At 56.8% G+C, this 20,697-nt stretch overlaps 7 protein-coding genes across 7 annotated transcripts; 3 read left to right on the plus strand and 4 right to left on the minus strand.

Annotated features, from left to right (window-relative positions):
- The first annotated feature begins 138 nt into the window (after nt 1–138).
- On the plus strand, nt 139–3,883 carry ACRALDRAFT_1074639 (uncharacterized protein). Its single transcript, XM_071018267.1, has 6 exons — nt 139–885; nt 993–1,377; nt 1,459–1,861; nt 1,923–2,003; nt 2,067–2,166; nt 2,266–3,883. Exons 1-6 carry the CDS (start codon nt 810–812, stop codon nt 3,201–3,203), a joined length of 1,983 nt encoding a protein of 660 aa, XP_070876727.1. The 5' UTR covers nt 139–809; the 3' UTR covers nt 3,204–3,883.
- A 2,801-nt stretch (nt 3,884–6,684) lies between these two features.
- Nucleotides 6,685–8,757, plus strand: ACRALDRAFT_1061018 (uncharacterized protein). The gene has a single exon (XM_071016346.1). The coding sequence runs from the start codon at nt 6,731–6,733 to the stop codon at nt 8,345–8,347; it is 1,617 nt and encodes a 538-aa protein (XP_070876728.1). The 5' UTR covers nt 6,685–6,730; the 3' UTR covers nt 8,348–8,757.
- A 1,410-nt stretch (nt 8,758–10,167) lies between these two features.
- Nucleotides 10,168–11,902, plus strand: ACRALDRAFT_2040093 (uncharacterized protein; the record flags this gene model as incomplete). Its single annotated transcript, XM_071021021.1, has 2 exons — nt 10,168–10,818; nt 11,027–11,902. The coding sequence occupies 2 exons, from the start codon at nt 10,168–10,170 to the stop codon at nt 11,900–11,902; spliced, it is 1,527 nt and encodes a 508-aa protein (XP_070876729.1).
- Nucleotides 11,903–12,355: 453 nt separating this feature from the next.
- Nucleotides 12,356–15,106, minus strand: ACRALDRAFT_2025446 (uncharacterized protein; the record flags this gene model as incomplete). The annotated part of the gene is made up of 5 exons (XM_071020310.1): nt 12,356–14,031; nt 14,097–14,157; nt 14,214–14,395; nt 14,458–14,533; nt 14,597–15,106. The coding sequence occupies 5 exons, from the start codon at nt 15,104–15,106 to the stop codon at nt 12,356–12,358; spliced, it is 2,505 nt and encodes an 834-aa protein (XP_070876730.1).
- On the minus strand, nt 14,909–15,550 carry ACRALDRAFT_1061025 (uncharacterized protein). The gene has a single exon (XM_071016347.1). The coding sequence runs from the start codon at nt 15,419–15,421 to the stop codon at nt 15,143–15,145; it is 279 nt and encodes a 92-aa protein (XP_070876731.1). The 5' UTR covers nt 15,422–15,550; the 3' UTR covers nt 14,909–15,142.
- A 356-nt stretch (nt 15,551–15,906) lies between these two features.
- Nucleotides 15,907–17,701, minus strand: ACRALDRAFT_1079832 (uncharacterized protein). Its single transcript, XM_071018948.1, has 2 exons — nt 17,346–17,701; nt 15,907–17,194 (listed from the first exon to the last, which is right to left on the minus strand). The coding sequence occupies exons 1-2, from the start codon at nt 17,595–17,597 to the stop codon at nt 16,088–16,090; spliced, it is 1,359 nt and encodes a 452-aa protein (XP_070876732.1). The 5' UTR covers nt 17,598–17,701; the 3' UTR covers nt 15,907–16,087.
- A 612-nt stretch (nt 17,702–18,313) lies between these two features.
- On the minus strand, nt 18,314–19,904 carry ACRALDRAFT_2040086 (uncharacterized protein; the record flags this gene model as incomplete). Its single annotated transcript, XM_071021020.1, has 3 exons — nt 18,314–19,149; nt 19,225–19,654; nt 19,854–19,904. 3 exons carry the CDS (start codon nt 19,902–19,904, stop codon nt 18,314–18,316), a joined length of 1,317 nt encoding a protein of 438 aa, XP_070876733.1.
- Between the last annotated feature and the right edge of the window lie 793 nt (nt 19,905–20,697).

Consider the following 20,697-nt stretch of genomic DNA (forward strand, 5'->3'; position numbering starts at 1 on the left):
CATATCTTTCCTCTGCTATCGGTTTCCCCCTTTTATTTTCTTGGGTACCCTTTTTCTTTTATGAACGCATCTCTTCCTGCAGCATGTCACGCTCTTGTATGCAACTGGAACCCTGTTCTCGTCGACTTGCATCAAGTTGCTCTTCGAACCAAGTTTCCCGACCAACGCCGTTTGATATTGACATGATCGTCTCTATCAATGTCCTCGCTGGCCCATGAGTGAGCCCGCAAACAGCTCTGATGGCACTGCCAGTGGAAGCTATCGACCGAGCCAAAGACGCCACGCTGTGTATCTGCCTTGAAAGTGCCTCTTGTCCACTCTTTTGTCGTGTTAGTATGCTGGGCAATACCGCCATCTTCAATAGCTTTCCCAAAACGAATTACTAGTGATCGGGTATCCCTGCCCCAATAACGTGTCATATGCCCAAGTCTTGTCATTCTTCAACCCAGACGTCCGGGAGCAGCCGTCGTTGCTCTGCAATTCGTCGTCGTCCACCCCCACCAACTCCTCTTCCGCGTGGGTTTCCCACTGCGCACCGGTCAACGGGCGTGCACAAGGGTCTCCACGAATATCTCGCTTGTCATCTCCTTCGCAATACACGTACCTATTTAAATTAACTGGATGCCCGGTGATCAACGGAACATATCGCGGACTTCCTTACTCTTTACTGACAGAGGATGATTTGACCCCCTTCTCCTAACCACCATACATTCATTTTTTGGGGGATAATCTTCGCATACACAATCGTTCTTTTTTCTTTCTTTTCTTTTCCCTTTTTTTTTCCCCTTCTTCTCTTTAGCAGAGTCAAAATGGCGCCGCCTTCCACCTGGATGCGCGCCTCCGTGCTCGCGCCCCTTTTGGGCTTAATTCTCTGCCCAATTGCTGGTAAGCCTGCACCTCCTCCGGGCGCGCCCGCCCACGTGTGCATGCATCGTTGTGCGACCGGCCGAGGGTCACTAACTCATCCGTTCTTCTTCTTTACGACACTATAGCCGCCACCGGTCCTGCCGCCGATATCCTCCCGCTCAACGCGACCGATGCGCCAGCCGAACTCTTCGACACCGAGGCGATTCAGCTCACGGACGAATCACTTGCGTCCCTGATTGGCTCTTTCGATAACCTCGAGCTCTTCGACTTTGCCGACGGCAGCCTTGCGAAGCGCGACGCGAACCCCCAGTCCAATCTAAGATGCAAGACCTTCCCGGGCGACCCGGATTGGCCCTCGGATTTCGTCTGGAACCTGTTCAACGTTCTCGTCGGTGGTGCCCTGCGCAAACCCGCCCCCTTGGCCGCCCCCTGCTACGCGGGCGTATTTGGTCCCGTTAACCACGGCGAATGTCAAAGGGTCGCGGGCGAGTGGACGACGTCCAAGTTGCAGTATGTATCTCTTTGTGTCAAAAAAAAAAAAAAGGAACCGCAACAGGCAAAGAAAGACATTCTCTGACTTGTCTGAAATAGCTTCGACCACCCCACCTCGATCATGTCGCCTCTGCTTGCAGGCAATACCTGCCCGCCCACGACCAGCCCCAACACATCCGGCAACTGCACCCTCGGAGGGCTCCCCGTCTATGCCGTCGAGGCCACCAACGCCATGCAGATCCAGCTCGCCGTCAACTTTGCCCGCAACATGAACCTTCGTCTCGTCGTCAAGAACACCGGCCACGACTTCGGCGGCAAGTCGGCCGGCGCCGGTGCCCTGTCCGTCTGGACCCACCGCTTGAAGAACATCCAGTTCTATCCCAACTACACGACCCCCGATTACCAGGGCGCTGCTTTCAAGATGGGCTCCGGCGTCCAGTCTCGTGAGGTGTACGAGGCCGCTGATCAAAACAATGTCATCGTCATGGGCGGTGAAGGACTGGTTCGTTGTTCTCCTCTCCAGCGAGGGACAACATGGACAAACTAACGGACATTGATTGTAGACTGTCGGTGCCATGGGCGGTTGGACCATGGGCGGTGGTCATTCTCCTTTCTCTAGCGTGTGGGGCATGGGTGCCGACCAGGTATGTCGCGAAAGCAGTCTCTCACGCTATGCCGCCCTCCCCCACTGACCAGGAGAAACCTAGGTCCTCTCGATGGAGATTGTGACTCCGGATGGTCGATTCGTTACAGCCAGCAGGGAGAGCCACTCTGACCTCTTCTGGGCCCTCTGCGGTGGCGGTGGTGGTAAGTTTTTTCTTCCCTTCCCTTTCTCCCGCTTTCCTTTCTTTTCTTTGACGACATTCAATTCGTTCAATCACCGGGATATCTAACACAATGACACAGGAACCTGGGGCGTGGTCACGTCTGTCGTGGTCAAGGCGCACCCGAAACCCGAAAAGTTGTCTTCGATGAGCTTCGTCGTCACCTCGGGCGGTGCCGGTGGCGACGAGGCCTTCTGGGCCGCCATGCGTCTCTACTTCAAGCAGCTTCCCGACTTCACCGACAAGGGCTACTACCAGTACTTCTTCCTCTTCAACTTTGGCGGCAGCTACATGTTCATGATGGCCCCATGGTTCGCGCCCAACATGGACCGCGACGAGCTCATCGCCGACACCCAGCACCTGTTTGACGACTGGGCCGCCCTCGGCGTGCACGTGGTGCCCACCGTACACGAGCACGAAAGCTTCCTGAGCTTCTGGGAGTCCAACCTCGGCTCCGAGACGGCCGGCAACCCCAACACGCTGACGGCCAGCCGGCTCTTCCCGCGCGAGAACTTCCAGGACGAGGCCAAGTTCAACGAGACCTGGGAGGACGCGCTCAAGTGGTCCATCGTGGAGAAGGGGCGCCACCTCCTCGGCTTCGCCGTCGCCGGCAAGCCCCCCAACGGCGTGCACCCGGACAACAGCGTCAACCCTGCGTGGCGGAACGCGGCGCTGCACGCCATCACGGCGGCGGCGTGGGACGAGGGCACGTCGCCCGAGGATCAGTCCGCGGCGGCGTGGGAGCTCACCAACGTCATCACCGAGCGGTGGCGCCAGGTCTCGCCCGGTGCCGGCGCTTACATGAGCGAGGGCGACCCGGCCGAGCCCAACTTCCAGCAGTCCTTCTACGGCGACAAGTACGCCCAGCTCGCCGCCATCAAGAGGTCGTACGACCCGACGGGCACCTTTTACACGCACACGGGCGTCGGAAGCGAGGAGTGGTTCATCACCGGCCAGGATCCCAACATCCCTACCCAGAATGGGCGGTTGTGTCGTAAGTGCGTACCAAGGGCGAAGTGAAAAGTACCAAATGTAACTGATTGGGTGGCAAAGCTCTTGAGGCGTAAAACATTCCTTAGGTCTTCATTTCCATGAACTGTACGAATACAACTAGCATTGTAAAGCTTGAAATTGCATGGCAGGCTAACAACAGCATCAACGGCCAGCCCACAGGCGTACTGACTAATCACCAATGACATTACTTGGAGGTGCCTATAGTGGGCAAGTATTAATGACGAGTAATTTCTTAGTCACCCACCCGCATTTGTGCTTAGTCACTGTACCTCCATCCGTACCCATACCCAAGATAAGGAGAAACTTAATATAACAGCTATAACATCCTTATCAACACCTCTTATCCCATTTCCTTGGTTGTGAACTACGTTGTACCGAGACGGAGCATTTCGCACGTCACTACTCATTTAGCCAATTTACAAGGCGGCATGGAGCGATTGCGACCTGCTGAACCTCAGAAATGTAAGATGGTCGCCGAGATGGCCGCATAATGAGCGATTGGTCAATGGAAGTGGTTGGCAACGAGGGTCGGGTCTGAATACTCTCCTTGACGGTCAAGGGGTTGCTGGGCTAGATAAAGGGAACCGAGTCGAACTTTGTTAGTGGCAGTACTTGTATCCGTCCAAAACCAACTGTCCTTGGGATGTCCGTAATCTATCGGCCAGTATCGTTAGTCTAATCAGGTGGCCAGGCCCCTGCATAGGTGTGAGAGACTCGGCTGCATCTCAAGGAAGCAGAACGTGCTGCAACGGGTAGTCAGGAGGTTGCATCACACAACGTACGTTGAAGACTACTGCAATATAACCGTACTTTTGTATTGTACTAACAGTGTGCCTTTCTTCATCTGAATGGACTCTTCAATTCATACCCAATGCAAGGCATACATCCAAACCATCCCAGTCAACCACTCCCTCGGAGTCGAAGAGGAGGGGACGGGCTACTTGGTGATTGGATATAGCGCAGTCGCCGTCACCCCGCGAAGGTTGACAACTCACCACGCAGGAAAAGACAGGGTACAGGCCCGTTGAACGAAGATGGGATCGGCTCTCCCCAGCCCCTTTTTTTTACTTTATTCTCATGCAGCTAACGGTCATGGAAGCAGAAAGCGAATGAGACGACGACAGTTCCAGTGGGAAACTCGATGGCCGAGGTATATGGAGGTGCAATAAGGGATATTTGCATCATTCGTCCATCGATCCACTTGGTTTGCCTTCTCGTGTTGCGGACCAAGTCTTTCCTTGGAAACCAAACGATGGGTGATGAGGATTATATCATACATATGTGGACAAGCTGCCAGGTTAGGGGATCGTGAGATCCGAGACAGTAGAAATTAATCATACTCTCTCCCAGGTTCCCGCAACTTGCCAATCTAACATTTCGTTCTCTGTTCGTTCGCTCGTCTATTCGTACCTATACGACTTGGTTACAAGAGAGGAGAAGAGAAGGGGGCCTTTTCACAGTCACCAGGGGAAGGGCGAGAGGGGAAGGAGGAAAGAACGACGCAAGCCGAAAATCGTTCCTTCCACCGGACGTTCGCCGCGGGAGCAGATTCCTACGAGGAAGGCACACTGGGTTATCGGCACCTGCACTTGCCATGACGCACCAATCTGGCGAACCTTCTCTTCTCTGCTTAACTGTTGTACCTAAAGAGATACGTGATTAGGGCAGGTACAACCAACTACACAAAGCACCTTCTCTAAACATCATTCATTCCCCATCGTCAAGCCCAAGCAACCTAACCCACCAACTTGACATCACCAAAACACCACTCAAGTCAAATCCTACTCTTATCCCGATTACCAAAAAGTCCTTGATCTCTTTTCTGGCGATTGTGAATTATCCTGTTACGAGGAAAATCGCATGCGCAGGCAGAACGGGGCAGATGAGATCACATCGAGTGTCCTAACCACACTAGCTTGCCTGGCATCACGACATCATTTGCACACAAGAATATCGGGCATCTTCACCTATCGTTCCTTGCCGATAATCAAAAAGAACACGACGAAGCCATAATCTCGTTCATCTGTTTTTTACCTGACACGTCTGAACGACTCTTTTTTTGTTTGCATTTTTTTTTTCTTTTCCCTTTTCTTCAGGCGCATGGGGCGTGTCGTGTCAGCGCTTCCCAAGTCACGTCCTCATTCGTCTAGCCACCTCATTTTTTTCTCTTCTTTCCCGCACGCCCACACCCAACCCACCGCGACATCTGGGTCCCCGTTTTCCAACCTCTCCATTTACACTGGTGTCACCACAACCAGGGCAATCTTCAGCCCGATTCCCGTTGTCTCGGGTCCCAACCTGACTAAACTTTGGCCGTTTTATTTTTTCAAATTTCTTTTCTGCGTTTTGATTTTATTTTGACTTGCAAGCTTTAGTATCGTCCGTCATTGGGCATCTGGCATTTGGTAGGTGAGTATTTCATTCCCATTTTGACGGCCCAGTTTGGCTTTTCCCTACCCACCCTTTACTTGCTTGGGAGAATATGCACCGCGCCGAGCTTGTTCTGTCTGCTTGACTGGTGCTGCGTTTTGACCGCCGTCCAACCTGGCTAGCTTGGAGCCCAACCAGGCTCCGCCCACCGTCACCTCAGTTGGCAAAGACGCCGTCACCGCAAGCCATTGAGCTCGTTAGCAATGCCGCTATCTTCGGAGATTTCACGGAAACTGACTGGTGACTCGTGCGTTTAGTACTCACTGGCCATCTCCCTATTCCATCACCACCACAGGTGGTGACAGACATCCTTCGCCTTGTCCAGCCCAGTACCTCCATCAGTTGCCCTCGGAGAGGTCGCCAAGGTGTCCGACCAAGGCCGCTCCCTTCCTTTTAACGACCGTCACGAAATTCACGAGTCCACGATTCCTCCGCAACAGCGCCAGCAGCAGCCGGAGACCGCATCATCGATCCCGTCAGATCCTGCCGATAGAACGCCTTCCCCTAGCTCTTCTCAACTTCATACTCTTCGCCGCACTCCCCGGTTCGAGGCCACTCCCACTCCGGCCCCCTCCTCTCCTTCGCGCCGCATCCACGTCGAGGCCGCATCTGTTGGTTTCAGCCCCGCCATCCAGCCTGCCACGGCAGATGCGCCCAAACCCATCCGCAGCCAACCTTCCCCACCTGCCGACACGGTACGACCGCCTCGGTCTCGAAAACCAAACGTACGGCCTACAAGGGTTCTTTCCCAACATCTGACCGAAGACCCCGACGAACAGGCGTCCTCGGGTAGAGCCTCGTCTCGCCCGCCCCGTGCCTCTCCTTCCACCCGGCGACGAGCTGGCGCGGATATTCACCCGGCCCTCCGAATCTCCAAGCACACCCACAGTGCTATTCTGTTCGCTCTCGAAGAGGCACTGCGTCACCCTCATCCATTCACCCCCGACCTCATCGAGGAAAGCGCTTCCATGGCTGACCTCATGGCCGGCCCTGGGGGCCCTTCCTCGTCCCACGGCAATGCATCCTCATCTGCTCGCCCGCGCACGACCGGCGCCCCCGCACCGACTGGCTCTCCGTCTGGTATTCGAGGCCCTCGAATGATCATGCAGGAGCGAGCGGCGCGAGAGGCTGCTCGCCAGCGAGCCGAACAGGAGCAGATGCAGCTAGAAAGACAACGTGCGGAGGAGGAAGCCCGGCTTCTGGAGGAAACTCAGAGACGGAATTCTCAGCGGCGAGCGGCGGCTGCCGGTGCTACCGGTGGCGCTGGCGCTGCTGCGGGAGGACTGGCCGGTGCCAACCCCGCCGAGCACGTTCACCAACCCGACCCTACCACCCCCCAACGCCGCCCTGTTGGCCTGCGCACAGACGTCCCGCCCGCCACGCGTCCCGACTCTTCTAGGCGCCGGGAGACATCCGCAGCCCAACCTCAGCAGCAGGGATCCACTCCCACCCGCGCATCTGCGTCGCGGGCCCAGCAAGCCCAAACTCTTCCCGGCGCCGCACCAGGCCCTGGCACCTCGCAACAGCAGACGACGACTGGTGCCCAGGCCGGCCAGACATCGAAACCTAGAAACTCGTTTCCTCACGCATTTGAGCGATGGGAGACTCTGTCGGCGCATTGGGAGGGTTTGACCAACTTTTGGATCCGACGCCTCGAGCAGAACAACCAAGACATCGAACGAGACCCCATCAACCAGGCCTTGTCTCGTCAAGTCACCGACTTGTCCGCCGCCGGCGCTAACCTGTTCCATGCCGTGGTCGAGCTCCAGCGCCTCCGCGCCAGCTCGGAACGGAAGTTTCAGCGATGGTTCTTCGAAACCAGAGCCGAGCTCGAAAGGGCGCAAGAAGTGAATGCCATGTTGGAGAATGCGCTCAACGAAGAGAGACGTGCGCGGGCGGAGGCGATCCGAGAGGCTGTGGCCAAGGAGCAAGCAAACTCGATGAATCAGACGAGGTTCGAGGAGCTGCGAAAGGAGCTGCAAATCTCCAAGGAAGAGGCCCGTCGCGCGTGGGACGAGCTCGGCCGTCGCGAGCAGGAGGAACGCGAGCGCACGGTTTCCCTGCAAAACGGACTACCTACTATTGTCGGAGGCGTCCAGGTGGTCCCCATGACGCATGGCTTGCCCACACGCCACGGTAGCTCTCAGCAGGGCGGAGGCCACCACCAGAGCGGCTACGGGGCCGAGTCGGATGAAGGCGGTTATTACGCGCATCATCACCAACAGCAGCCGCAGCAGCAGCAGCACCGAGGCACGGGTCCCGAATATGCCGGCGGCTCCGAGGGTGGCTACGGCGCAGACGAGTACCAGGTAGACGCGCAGGGCAACCTTGCGGGTGACCAAGGGGGGGATAAGGTCCCGTACGATGCTCCTCCGTCCCCCGTCTCCGAACACGAGGGCCCAGATAGCTACTCCACTCCTGCGGGCCACCCTGCCGGCACCGGCTACCCTCAGGAGGAACCCATGTCGCCTAGCCACAGCCAACAACAGAAGCAGCCACAGCCGCAGTCGCAGTCGCAGCCGCAACAACCCCAGCACCTCCAACAGCAGCAACACGGCCAGTATTACCCGCCGGCCCCGGTCCAAGACTACTCGGGTCAAGGCTACGCTGCTCCCGGATGGGAGACGCTGCCCCGACACCATCACCCTACTAGGCTTAGCGATGTTATTGAGGAAGATGATGAGCGGAGTCGCACGAGCGCTAGCCAGAGCCGCGTCTGAGCGTGCACCCCTGAAGGTGCCAAACCATGGACTGCCAGCGACATTACTGCACGTTTGGCTTGATGGTACGACTTGACCAGGGACAAGTCTCTTCTTATCAAGTCATACAAAAGGCGAGGGAATAATTACGGAACCTCCCTTGTGAATCAGTAAAGTTTGTGATCAACTGGGGCGTAGTCATGGTTGGCTGGAAACAGCGCCGCGAAGGAATTGGCAAGTCTAAAAAAGACAGGTGGGAACAATTTGTCTGCATTGCCACCGGGATTGTGCATAGACAGGAAGGAGCAAGGGAATAGGCGGGCTTTCTCTCGCACAGCTGCTGCATCATCTTTGGAAGTTTGTTTTTGCATTTTCATTTTCTCTTGCAGTGGAACATCCCCTGGCATAGGCGTGTTTTGTGTGGATAAGGCTTTTTTTTTTTTTTTTTCTTCTTTCTTCTTTCCTCTTCTCCATTTCTCTCCTGGGAGGCGGCATGCCGTGGAATTTGAAGCGGAACAGCTCATTCACCCAAGTCCAGCGCCATCCGGCGGACGATAATCGACCATTACTCTTCGCATTACCATACCCCTTCGAGCCTTCATTTATCGGTTTCAGGAACTCGGCCATTGCATAAGCTGGCAATCGAGAGACGGTTGGAAGCAACGAGTTGGAGGGCGGGCATCGGACTTGGTTGGACATGGGAGCGTGGAAGAGAAGCGTTGCATATACCTTCTCGAGGCGACTTGCTGATCTGATCCATGTGGAATATCGAGAAAAGAAGGGGAACGCGTGTATTCTTACTTACTGAGCGTCGGAGGTTGAGTTTTGGCGAGGTGATTCTTATATACTGGACAAAACGGCAGAATTGCATTGAATTATGTGACCCGGTGGATGGTTCTAATAATCATTGACAAAAGTTGACCGAGTTCAACCCCTGAGGGAAAGAACTCGGCCGGCGGTTCGGAGCGCGGAGCACGGAGTAAAAATAGGGGCGAGCTTACGAATATGTCTGATAAAGACCGAGAGGGGTAGCCAAGGCGCGCCAGGGGATCGTCCCAGTCCGAATATGGGACTAACAGGCGAATGATGTACTTCGTACCAAGTATCTCGGACTACGAAGTAACTGTTGGCTGTGACTGAACCGGTCAGGGGAAAGATACCTAGGTAATGCCAGTACGTAACATTCATTGTATGTACATACACCTACGGTACCTCGTGTTCGTGGCGTTGACAAAGAGGAATATACAATAAGGCGGATGCTTACAAAGTACATGAGAAAAAGAAGGCCAGGGGCTGACGCGTCTTCGGTAAAGGTTCTATAATAAGCCCAGTCAAAACGGCAGGCTCGATCAATGCAGGCCAAGCCACTTCGCCTCACCACTCCGCCTCACCACTCCGCCTCACCACTCCGCCTCACCACCTCGCGTCATGCCTCTCGTCTTCTCGCCTTTCCACTCTCTCACCTTCATCCCCCTTTCATCTCCATTCAGGATAAAATATAAACCATCGCAGCCCTTCGTTTAGGAGGTCCAGCATGTTCCGTTGATGAGGCAAGTGCATTTACACTCTTTTTACCACTGATTGCTACGTGAACTGGCTTCAGTTCTGGAAAACGTGGACTTGGCCCATTTGATAGAATATCTCTTATCACATATACCTATACCGACCTATCGTTGAGTCGTCAGGTACCGGCGCAGCCAGGAAACTAGAAAGGAAATCCTGCCAACGGCCGGACCGAGTCGAAAACTCGGACTGAAGCCGAGACCAGGCAGGAGGGGACAGGATACCAAGGAACCAGAAGCACCAAGAAAAGAAAAAGAGAAAAACGAGTGAAAAACACCATGAGGCAATCAGTTGTCTCCATCATCATCGCGGGCCTCGTGGCCACCACCGCCATGGCCGCCTCCACCTCTACCTCCGAACCGTCCCCAAGAGTGGTCTCACAGACCTTCCACAAGCTCCAGCTACCACCCAACGTGATCCAGTTCACCAAGTCCAAGCGCGACAACACCCTCGACCTGGCGGCCATGAACAACATCACGGGAGGCGGCTACTACGTCGAGGTGGCCGTCGGCACGCCGCCCCAGCAGGTCCTCATGCACCTCGACACGGGCAGCTCCGACACGTGGGTCGTCGACGCCGGCGCCGACTACTGCGCCAGCGACGCCCTCCAGCGCCAGCACGGCTACTGCACCGACACCTTCGACGCCGGCGCCAGCGACTCGTACAAGACGGCCGTGCGCGGCGGCTTTAGCATCGAGTACCTCGACGGGAACCAGGTCCGCGGCGACTACTTCACAGACCGCATCTCCGTCGGCGGCCAGACCATCGAGAACCAGCAGTTGGGGCTCGGCACTGACCTGACCCGTGCCTCGGGCATCTTGGGCTTGGGCTTGTCGGACTATGTCGCCGCGAGTCGGCCCTATGCTACGGTGCTGGAGAATATGGTCAAACAGGGGTATATTGGTCGTGCAGCTTACAGTGTTTGGCTGGTAGGGCTCCTTTTTCTACCCTTTTTTTACCCTTTGTTTCCTTTTCTTTTTTTTTTTTTTTTTTTTTTTTTTTTCAAGCATTCGCCGGATGAAGTTTTCGATCTGGAGACCGAACTGCATCTGCATAATTCTGGACAAGAAAAAGAGAAAAGAAAACACCATGCGAGGACCACAAAACCCGGAAATATCATACTAACGGGATACATAGAACGACCTGAGTGCCGACGAGGGCCAGATCCTCTTCGGCGGTATCGACAAGACCAAGTACTACGGCAAGCTTGCCACCTTCCCCATCATCCCAACCTTCGACGGACGGACACGCTCCCACTACACCATATCCCTCACATCCGTCAGCGTCCGAAATAGCACCGACACCGAGCCCGAACCCGTTACCTCGTCCTCCTTCAGCGGCAACGCCGTCCTCGACACAGGCTCCACCCTGACCCTCCTACCTGGACGCGTCGCCCAGCCCATCTTCTCTGCGTTCGGCATCGACGACAATTACGGCGTCGCCCTCGTCGACTGCGGCCTGGCCGGACGACAAGGCGACGGCATGGCCCTCGACTTTTCCTTTGGCGACGGCGACGGCCCGGCCGCCACCATTCGTGTGCCCATGCGCGAGATGGTCCTCGATATCGTCAGTCCTGCCGCGCTGGGCAACATCAACGTCCCCTTCGACGACGTCTGCGTCTTCGGCATCCAGGACACTGCCTTCTTTGGCGTCAGGGAGGAAGCCGGCGGCTCCAACTTTGTCATCCTCGGCGACACCTTCCTGCGTTCCGCCTACGTGGTCTACGACGAGCCCAACATGCAGGTCGGCATCGCCCAGGCCGTCATTGGCGATGGCGTCTCTGGCCAGTCGAGCGGGGATATCGTCGAGCTGGCCTCGGGCCAAAAGGACCTCCCTACCGCGGCGGGTGTGGATCCCAGTGAGGCCTCGGACAATGTTGCCAGCCAGGAGGATGGAGACGACGACGATAATGCTGCTGGCAGGATAGGAGGGGGCGGGATGGCGGGAATGGGCGTCGTGGGAGCCGCGCTGCTCTTTGCTTCTTCCGTCGTTGTTCTCACGGCTGCTTTGTAGGGGAGCTTGACCTGATAATGACTTGGACGACAAATGGACTGGCATAGGCTGGCGTGCATGTATTCGTGTGAGTATTCTATTAGCATTCGTATAAGCAATTCGTATGAGCATTGGCTAAGTACTCGTATAGACATTGTTCTTCCCTTGAAATATGACGAGACCCGTCGCATGTGAGGGCGTAGAGTGTATCTTCTTGCCTCTGCCTTGATTGAGACGCATATGGAATATGAGAACTACCAGAAGACATCGACTGGAAAGGAAATGTAGAAATAATCGTCAACACAACCCACAATCCTGTAGCAACGGTCGCAGCGAGCCAACATGATAACGACTCCGTCAACTCCTATTGTAACACGGAATAGAATACCACTCTACGTAGGCCCGCCATTCCAATACTCCGTAAACGCCCGTTCCATGCCTCCTCGACTCCGAACCACGCCTCTTGGACCATCCTCAGCTCAGCTTGTTGTACCGCTCCCTCGCCTTCTGCTGGGCAACAGTCAGATACTCGGCGTAGCTATTCGTCGTGTTCCGCCGCGCCAACTCGGCCGCATCTCCCAGCTTTCCTCCCTCGGCGCCCAGCCCGACGCCTTCCTGGTACGCGTGGGTGGCGATGACTTCGGTGCGGCCCTCGCCGTTGGCGCCCAGGCCCTTGCCGGACGTCCAGCCCATCTTGGCCAGCATCGCCGAGCCCTTGGACGGCTGTGCTGCTGCCGCTGGTGTTGACGTTGGCTTCGTCGCTGCCGCCGGGGTCTCGCGTGGTTCCCGTGCAGAGGAAGACAAAGACGCGTTCTGCTTCCCCGTCGACGGCGGCACGGTCGGCTTGGCCGGCTGGTTGAACACCTCGCGGCGTTCCTTGGCGCGATCGCGATATTGGGACGTGGACGTCGCGTTCTCCTGCGTCCCGGTGGTTGCAGCGGCCGCAGCTTTTTTTTGCATCCTCTTGTCGCGTGCCGCCAGTCGGGGCAGGGCCGCCTTTACCTTCTCCTCATCTTCCATGGCCATCTTGTGGTTCCGAGACCTCTCGTGCGTGTTGAGGTCGTCGAGGCTCTTGTACTTCATCATGCAGATGAGACAGCATACCTTCTCGCGGTCGACGTATGATACGACGGTCGTCTCACCGGCGTTCGGGGCCTGTGCCGTCGCTTGAGCTGCCGCACCCGAAAGCGACGAGGGCGAATTGCTTGGCGGTGGTGTTGGAGTGTTTTGCGCCGCAGCAGCAGCAGCTGGCGGCGCAGGTCTACTATTGGTAGTCGTGGTGGTCGACGTCTTGATGGACCCTTGCTGGAGTCCGTTGGACCCCGAGAGCGAAATCTTCAAAGGGGCACGGTCACCCGACTGAGCGAGCGCCCTGTCGTTTTCCCCGGCCACCGACTCGGATGACTTCGTGCCCACATGAAGCTCATCATGCTTCTTCTGCCAGATGGCCATCTGGCCGATCATCGGTGCCGGGCGCTTCCCCGACGCGGGCAGCCCGCTGCCCTCCGCCTTGCGCTTCTTGGCTTTCTTCAACTCGGCGGCTTGGTCTCCGCCTCCCTTGCCCGACTTTTCCGACTCGTCCGACTGTGGCCTGTCTGGCGGGTTCTCCTCCACCATGCTTTGGCTCGGAAAGGCGTGCGGATCCCAGTACTTGACCCTGATGGTCGGGTTGAACAGCGGCGCAAAGGATAACTTCTCGATGGCCGGGGTGACCTCTCTCTGTTCGGGAATGAAAACACCGAGGTGGATGGTCGAAACGTTTACGGGCCCCGAGGCAATGGTGAACTCTCGGTACCTTTTGAACTTGGTCATGGCTGCGAGAGCATCGTCCACGGTCCAGAACTCGGCGAAGCCAAAGTTGAACGACTCGTTGGTATCCCGGTCTCTCATGAGGAAGACGCGGTGGAGCGAGCCGGGCCGGGCACCGTATCCGGTGGGGTCGCCCGTCGGCGCTGTGGACTTGAGCTTGGGCGCTCCGTCTGCTGATTTCTTCGCGGCCGTCGACTTTTCCTCCAGTTGAAGCTTGGCGGCACCGGCGGCAAGGACCTCCTCCGTGACCGAGGCTGCCAGCGGGTAGAAGACGAGAATCTGAGACGGGGTGTCGGAGGCATCGCTTTCGCCCGTCAGAGTCGGCCGGAACATGGAAGTATCTGGTTCTATTAGAGATTGTCATTCCTAGAGGGAGGAGAAAACAGAGATGAGGGTCAATGCATACCTGACTGAGGGCCGCCGCAGCTTTTGCAACGGGTCCGTGTCGCATAGTTGGAATAATCGCACTTGACGGGTGTGTCAGGCCAGCGTATCAAGGGTCGGTGCGTGACAATAAACTCACCACTGGACATGTCCAGCTGCCCACATCCTCGCGGTTACGAGCATAGTGGATGTACACGGGCGTTTTGCCGCTGGCGTCGCCGTCGACCAAGCCGGCAAAGTCGAGTAGTAACCTTGGGTAGTTATCTTGGATGAAGTCGACGGCGTCGCTCAACTGATCGTACTGCACAAATGCGCGGCGGCCTAGAGAGATGGTTCAGTAATCATCCTCATGGGCATCATAGGCTTTGCAGAGGGAAACCAACCTCGCCCAGGCGGGACGCGCACGTCAAACGACGGGCAGCGCGACGTGCCATAATGCCGCGTCAGAGACTCGCGAACCTGCCAGCAACAAACTGTGAGTCACCAACCCAATAGGTTCTTTTTCAGTAAGAAGCAACTCACGTCGTCCGTAGACACATGCCTAGGAAGTCCTTCCAGTATGATGGTGTCGGTAGAGGCGCCAGGGTTCCGACTGGGGGATGACGACCGGGTATGGCCATCTCGGCCGTCCGGGCTGTATCGCGCGGCTGAACGACGGTCATGGGGATCATCGTCGTCGCGACCCATATCAGCATGCCGGGGCCGAGAATACGACCTCTCCGTCCTGTCCCGGTCTCCTCGGTCACGGTAGTCGGCCGAGCGATCGTCCCTGTGGCGGTAGTCGCGGCGGGAATCGTGGCCACGGTAATAGTTCTGGTCGGCCTGGTCATCGCGGTCGCCTTCACGATGGCCGGCCCGGTCCCCGTCATATCGACCCCTGGGATGGGCATCGTGGAAATCCCTGCGCCCGCGTCCGTAGCGCGTGGCGTCCCTTTCCCGCTGCCGGTCTCCGTCTGGGTGGTCGTCGTAAGACAGCTCGTTCCTGGCGGGAGACCTAGAATAGTCCCGTCGGCCCGTGGGGATGTTAGCCATTACGCTCAAACCAGCCTGAATCCATCTATGATAGGTCTAAGTTCCCGTGTGCCTCCTCCCGCAGGGCATTGTTCGGATCAGGTCTTTACCCTGGCGAGTTCGGTAGTCGTCGCGATAGCTCTGGTACTGGTCATGATGAGTAGGATGGCCGTAATGATGGCTCTGTTGCTGTCTCCGGTAGTCTATATCATGTTCATCGCCCCTGCCACGCGGCGGTGATCTGCGCGCGTTGTCTCTGTCGTTGTCGCCGTCGCTGTCGCGGTACTGTCTGGGGTAGGGCGGACTGCCCTCCCGCTGTCTTGAGTGATCGCGCATCTCTTATGTTCACCACGCCGGGCCAGACATAGAGTATAGGGGGGCCCTTGTTATTTCGTTGTTATTGCGTCGGGAAAAGTTGGCACGCTGATGTCGGAAGTTTCGGCATGTCTAAACGCACGAGGTTTGTGTTGGAGTTGAAGGGAGAGATCAGAAGCCGCCCAGGGTATTTGCCATCTATGGCCGGTGCAAGCAGAAGGAACAATAATAGTCCGTTATCATATCGGGCACACCGTAGATAAGGTAACCGACCTTCGATGATCAGATAAGATAAGCCATCTCGACGCTATAACCTCCTTGGTAAGGGACCCCGAGATTCAGAAGACAGCTTGTAAAACTGTCCGCTGAAACAAGGTGATTTGAGGCCGTGGATTCAATGTTTTGCAAAACGTAGAAGTCTGATTTAAAAGACCGCAGAGAACTGTGCCACCAACTAAACCTTCGTCCCTAGATACCGAACTGCTTATACCGACATGACACCTAGGCCCGTAGCATTCAGCCCTATGAAACGGATCATAATGTCATCAGAGACGATTCTTAACATCACGATAATAGCCTAATATCTCGGCCCCTGACGCCTTGAACAACGACCAGATCCATTCTCACCCGTCCAAGCTAGATAAGAGCTTACCTGACGAGACGCGGACATATGACATACGAACCACCTCAAGGGGCGGTAAACGCGTCCACAACCCGCCCACCAACAACATCCACAGCTCCCCATCTCTGTTCCCTCGACCGCCTCGGCCTCCGGGCCCCTCCCTCCTCCCAAACCCCCATCTCGTCAAGCAGCACCTCCACCACCCACACAAACCCCACCTCCTCCTGCCCGCGTCCCTCCCCCAGCGGCGCATACAACCTCTCCGCATCCTCTCGCTCGCGCGGTATGCGCGTACACAGCAAATGCAAATCAAGCAGCTGCGTAAACACCAGCCCGAAACTCGGCTTGTTCCTGCGCTTGGACGTGGCAGGACAGAAGACGGACTGCAGCGTAGGGTCGAGGGGGCGGTTCGACGACGATGACGACGACGATGGCGGTACCCAGTTGCGAAGTGGCGTTTCCGCCTCAAAGTTTCGGACAGTCGGAGATGTCGTCGTGTTAATGATGAGGACGAGTGGATTCGACGGCGCACCACCGCGCGTCAGGTAACGGAGGTGCGAGGCCAGGAGCTGGAGGGACGTGTGGGTCGCCTTCTTCTCCCGCCGGGTGAAGAGGGCTGTGAGCAGTGTCGCGAAATGCGTGATGACGATGATGTCCGGGCCATGGTGGGACTCTGGCGGCATGCGGTCGGGGGTAGGAAGGGGCCTTGCATTGGCGGGCGGGGCGGGCGGAGCGGGTGGAGGGGACGGGAGAGGAAGCTCCTCGTCCTCGTCATCGCTGTCCGCTACTACCACCTTAGCGAGTTTGGATCCCGGGCGGTCTGTGTTCTCTTCCCCCCGCGGCTCTGTCTCCCGAGACACCGCCGGCGCTCCTTCCGCGAGAGTCGTCCCATCCTCCGGGCGTTGGGAGGCAGGCTGGTCCTCGCAAGGCATGTCCAAATCGGCCAATACCTCCCACAGTCCCTCCAAATCAAATACTCGAGACACAGACACCCGCTCCAGGCAACCCCTCAGCTTCCCTCGGGCCGCTTCCTCGTCAGTCGTCTGCCCGACAAGCTCCGCCTTGACAGCATCTCGGAGCATGGGGAGTAGAGTCGCAGGCGGCTGGTTTGTGACGACCATGGCAGTCGACGAGCCATTCACGAGCTCTTTCGCTAGAGCCTGGAATGCAAGCTGTTGTTTGCATGTTTGCACAGTCAGGGAATGGTGGAAGAACTCGGACTGAAAAGGAGGAACAAACAAAGCAGTGCAGAATGAATAGGACCCAGGTGGACGCAAGAGTAATGCAAGCAAAAGAAAACGAAAACAAAAGTCCCAAACTCACCCTCATCCCAAAGGCTTCATCTTCCGCACTAATCCCCACGACGCTCCCGCGCTCAAACCCTCCGAGGAGAACATACTCATCGACCTCGCCGCACCCCGTCCGCACGGGTCCGCGCCGTAGCAATTCGTCTCGGCGCTTCGTTTCTCGCGAGTGCAGGACAGCCGCCGAGACAGGTTCGATCGGCCATTCCGCGCTCGAGCCGGGCGAGGGGGTCGGGGGAGTGTGGCCAGGCGGTATATCACCGTCCGTCATTTTGCGCGTGTGTGTCGTGTGCTTTTCTCTCTACCTGTAGACATATTCTGGATGTAGGCATAGCCTACCAGGTACCACTCTAGCCTGGAGGCCGCACGTCTGACATTGCCAACAGGTATGTATGATTCAGCAGGACGCGACGACTCGCGTCGAAAGACCCGAGATGGCTTCGGTTTGCCCGTACTGCCACGACATCACGTGATTATTCAACTAACATGGGTACCCTCGTACTAAAACGAAGAGCATGACGTCACTCCAGAGAGCTATATGAAGACACGTAACTGTACCTTCGAAAAGTACCGAATCTTGACGTTCGCAGTCTAGCAAATAATCCATAGGAATTAATTATTTTCGTACCTCTCTACTGCAGTAAAAAGGAAGAAACAAGAGAAAACACCTAGGGAGAGGCGTGGTCGTCCTGGATAATAGGATTATTTACAGGAACTCAAAGTGCCCCCCCGGAAAGGTATCACACCAGAACCACCAGAAACTGAGCCCACACTTTTCGAAAGCAACTAGAGCTGGACACACCGCGGCCACATCATTGTCCTTCCCCTTCTTTCACACGTCCTTCACCATAAAGCCTAACGAAACAGACCCCGGCGTAGCTTCCCGCCCGTGTCCCATGTTTGCTGCATCTTGCCGTGTATTCCTCTCCACCGCGCCCCATTTGATTGGTCCCTTGCCCCTTCACGTCCGTCCGTGTTTGTCGTCCTCTAAACAGCGGTGCCGGGTGGCAGGCTATCTGAGGGCTGGCGGTTCTTTCGTCCTCCCTTCATGCTCCGGACGCGCGACATGAACCCGCCCGACTGCCGCCCCGAACCGTCCTCGGTGGGCGATGTGGCGTCACCCGTCGCCCTTCGCTCGAGCGGACCGCCCTGGCCGGAACCGCGTCGCGGGACAGGCGGCGGCGGGCTGCTGGGCGACATGGTCCCTGTGTTGGCACGGTGAAGCGCGTGGCCCTCGGACTCCTTGCCGCCATACTCGTTGAAGAAAGGGTTGCGTTCGGTCGAGTACTGCGGGGTGCTCGTCGACGAGGGCGCAAAGTCGGGTGACGTGCGCGCGTAGACACCCTCGGGGTTCGTCATGCGGCCCGAGGGGCCGGCGTCACGCGGTGGCCTGTTGATGTTCCGGATGCGGTGGGCCAGCGACTTCTTGCGCTGCAGCCCTTCCGTGGCCACCTGCTCGGCCTGCTCGGCGACCTGCTTCTGAATGGCCGCACGGGGGGCCGGCGTCCCTTCCAAGAATGTCGATGTGCCCAGACCCAGCGATTCCTCTCCGTGCATAGCGGGGCGGGCGCGCGGGTCGAAGACGGGTGCTTCTTTGCTGAAGTAGGTGCCACCGTTCCGGCTCGCGCCACCCGCGTACTCCTTGAAGGCTTCCTCGTTGGCGGTTCCCATGAAAGTGGAATGGTCGGCCGTCTTGTTAAGGGGACCTGATCCCCCGAGCGACATGTTGAGGGAATCCTTCGGGAAAGCTTGCATGGGCGCACGGCGACTGCCCTTGCGATTTCGGTGCGGGTTGACAGCGTCGAAAGGGCCGTCGTGATGGACTGTTCACGGTAGTGTGGTCAGTGACGTGTCAGGCGGAAGAAAAGCCGAATCTGGTTTCCAGGGGCAATACGAACATCCAGCTCCGAATAGACTGGTGTGATCAAGCTGGTCGATGATATCCAGTCGGCGGTTCGGCTTCTTCTCCTTGTTCTCGCGGTAACGACGCTCTCGCTCTCGTCGGCGGGCATCGCGTGCCTTCTTCTCTTCTTCGGTAAGTGGCTTTTCCATGTCCAGCACGGACGACTCCGAGTTGCGGCGCATCGGGCGTCTCTCGGGCCTCCGTTGCGGTGAGCGCGAGTTCGAGATCCGATCATGGGGTCCTTTGCCTTCCATCTTCCTCCTCAGAGCCTCTTCTCGGGAGCGCGGGGGGCTATGAGCGGGATGCGGGCCGCGACGAGCTGACGGCTTGTTTTCGCGATTCGGAAGGGGGGGTGGGCGGTTCGACGGAGGAAGAGGTGCGGCGTTATTCCGGGTCGGCCTGGGGTCATCAAGAGTCAAGGTATCCTGGAGAGTACTATTGTTAGATGGTGATACACAGGCCCCGGTTCAAGCGCCCATGTGCAATGCGGCGTGCTTGGCAGAGTTGGAGTGCTTGACAGGTAGAGTGCGCGCGATGCGATGCACACAAAGATACAGGCTGGGGCCGTGAGGACAAAAAGGACAAAAAGGACAAAAAGGACTAGAGAACAATAGAGCGACATACAAACAACTCTTCGGCAGTCGGGGAGGTCTTTGAATCAAACTTGGCCGCCATGGTGTTGTTGCTGATATCAATCAAATCCGGCTGGCTGGACGAAAAGTTGGGTTCGAGGAACGGATTCCGAGACACTGGGCGGGGAGGGGGGTCGTCAAATGGCGAAACAGCCGTGGGCGAAGTGGCCGTATTAAAGGGGCTGGCGGGCGAAGCAGCGCGGTTGCGAAACGGGTTAGTGGATGGAAGATTGAGAGTCAACCCGGCAGATCGCCCGGTGTCGGGGCCTGTATATTGCAGGGACATTGGTTAGCGCCAGGTCTTCCACGGTTGAGCGCATGCAAATGACGATATACAGAGGGAAGGTGAGGTGAAACAGGTTCACTAACTTGACAAGTTTGACGTAGAGTGGACCGCAAGGGAAGGGGGTAAAACAAGTTGGAAAGCTATTGCAGTGGTTGTTTGGAATTGCTTTGGTGGATCGTGATAGGGGGGAGATGGTGGGGGGAGAGAGGGGTGCCAAAGGGGGCGGGAAACAAGGGTGTGTGTGCTGAAGACGGGAAACTTTTGGTTTCATCCAGCAGGGAACAAGGGAGGAATGAAAAGCGAGGGACTTGGATTTAAATAGGGAAGATGGAAGATTTTTGTGTGATGTTTTTTGGCAGAAACCAACCAAAAGAAAAGCCACAAGAAAGCCAGGTAGGTGGTACAGGTAGGAAGAGGGAAAGGAAAAAGGACCAAGCCAGAAAGAGTTCAATGAACAACTCACCTGGCTGAATGGACGACATGCTGGGCAGCCAATGAAACTTTTTACCGGCGACAATGGCAGAATGGTCGCGAGGATGCGATGGAGATG

The sequence above is a fragment of the Sodiomyces alcalophilus genome (genome assembly GCF_042370955.1).
Source record: "Sodiomyces alcalophilus JCM 7366 unplaced genomic scaffold ACRALscaffold_2, whole genome shotgun sequence".
Lineage (NCBI taxonomy): Eukaryota > Fungi > Ascomycota > Sordariomycetes > Glomerellales > Plectosphaerellaceae > Sodiomyces > Sodiomyces alcalophilus.

What these genes read in the sequence shown, in the direction of transcription:
- ACRALDRAFT_1074639 (XM_071018267.1), top strand. Translation starts at nt 810, where the DNA reads ATGGCGCCGCCTTCCACCTGGATGCGCGCCTCCGTGCTCGCGCCCCTT. An exon ending in GGGGCATGGGTGCCGACCAG is followed by an intron (nt 2,004 to 2,066) that starts GTATGTCGCGAA and finishes GGAGAAACCTAG; the next exon opens with GTCCTCTCGATGGAGATTGT. An exon ending in CCTCTGCGGTGGCGGTGGTG is followed by an intron (nt 2,167 to 2,265) that starts GTAAGTTTTTTC and finishes ACAATGACACAG; the next exon opens with GAACCTGGGGCGTGGTCACG.
- ACRALDRAFT_1061018 (XM_071016346.1), top strand. Translation starts at nt 6,731, where the DNA reads ATGCAGGAGCGAGCGGCGCGAGAGGCTGCTCGCCAGCGAGCCGAACAG.
- ACRALDRAFT_1061025 (XM_071016347.1), bottom strand. Translation starts at nt 15,421, where the DNA reads ATGCGCGATCACTCAAGACAGCGGGAGGGCAGTCCGCCCTACCCCAGA.
- ACRALDRAFT_1079832 (XM_071018948.1), bottom strand. Translation starts at nt 17,597, where the DNA reads ATGACGGACGGTGATATACCGCCTGGCCACACTCCCCCGACCCCCTCG. An exon ending in ATGAAGCCTTTGGGATGAGG is followed by an intron (nt 17,195 to 17,345) that starts GTGAGTTTGGGA and finishes TGCAAACAACAG; the next exon opens with CTTGCATTCCAGGCTCTAGC.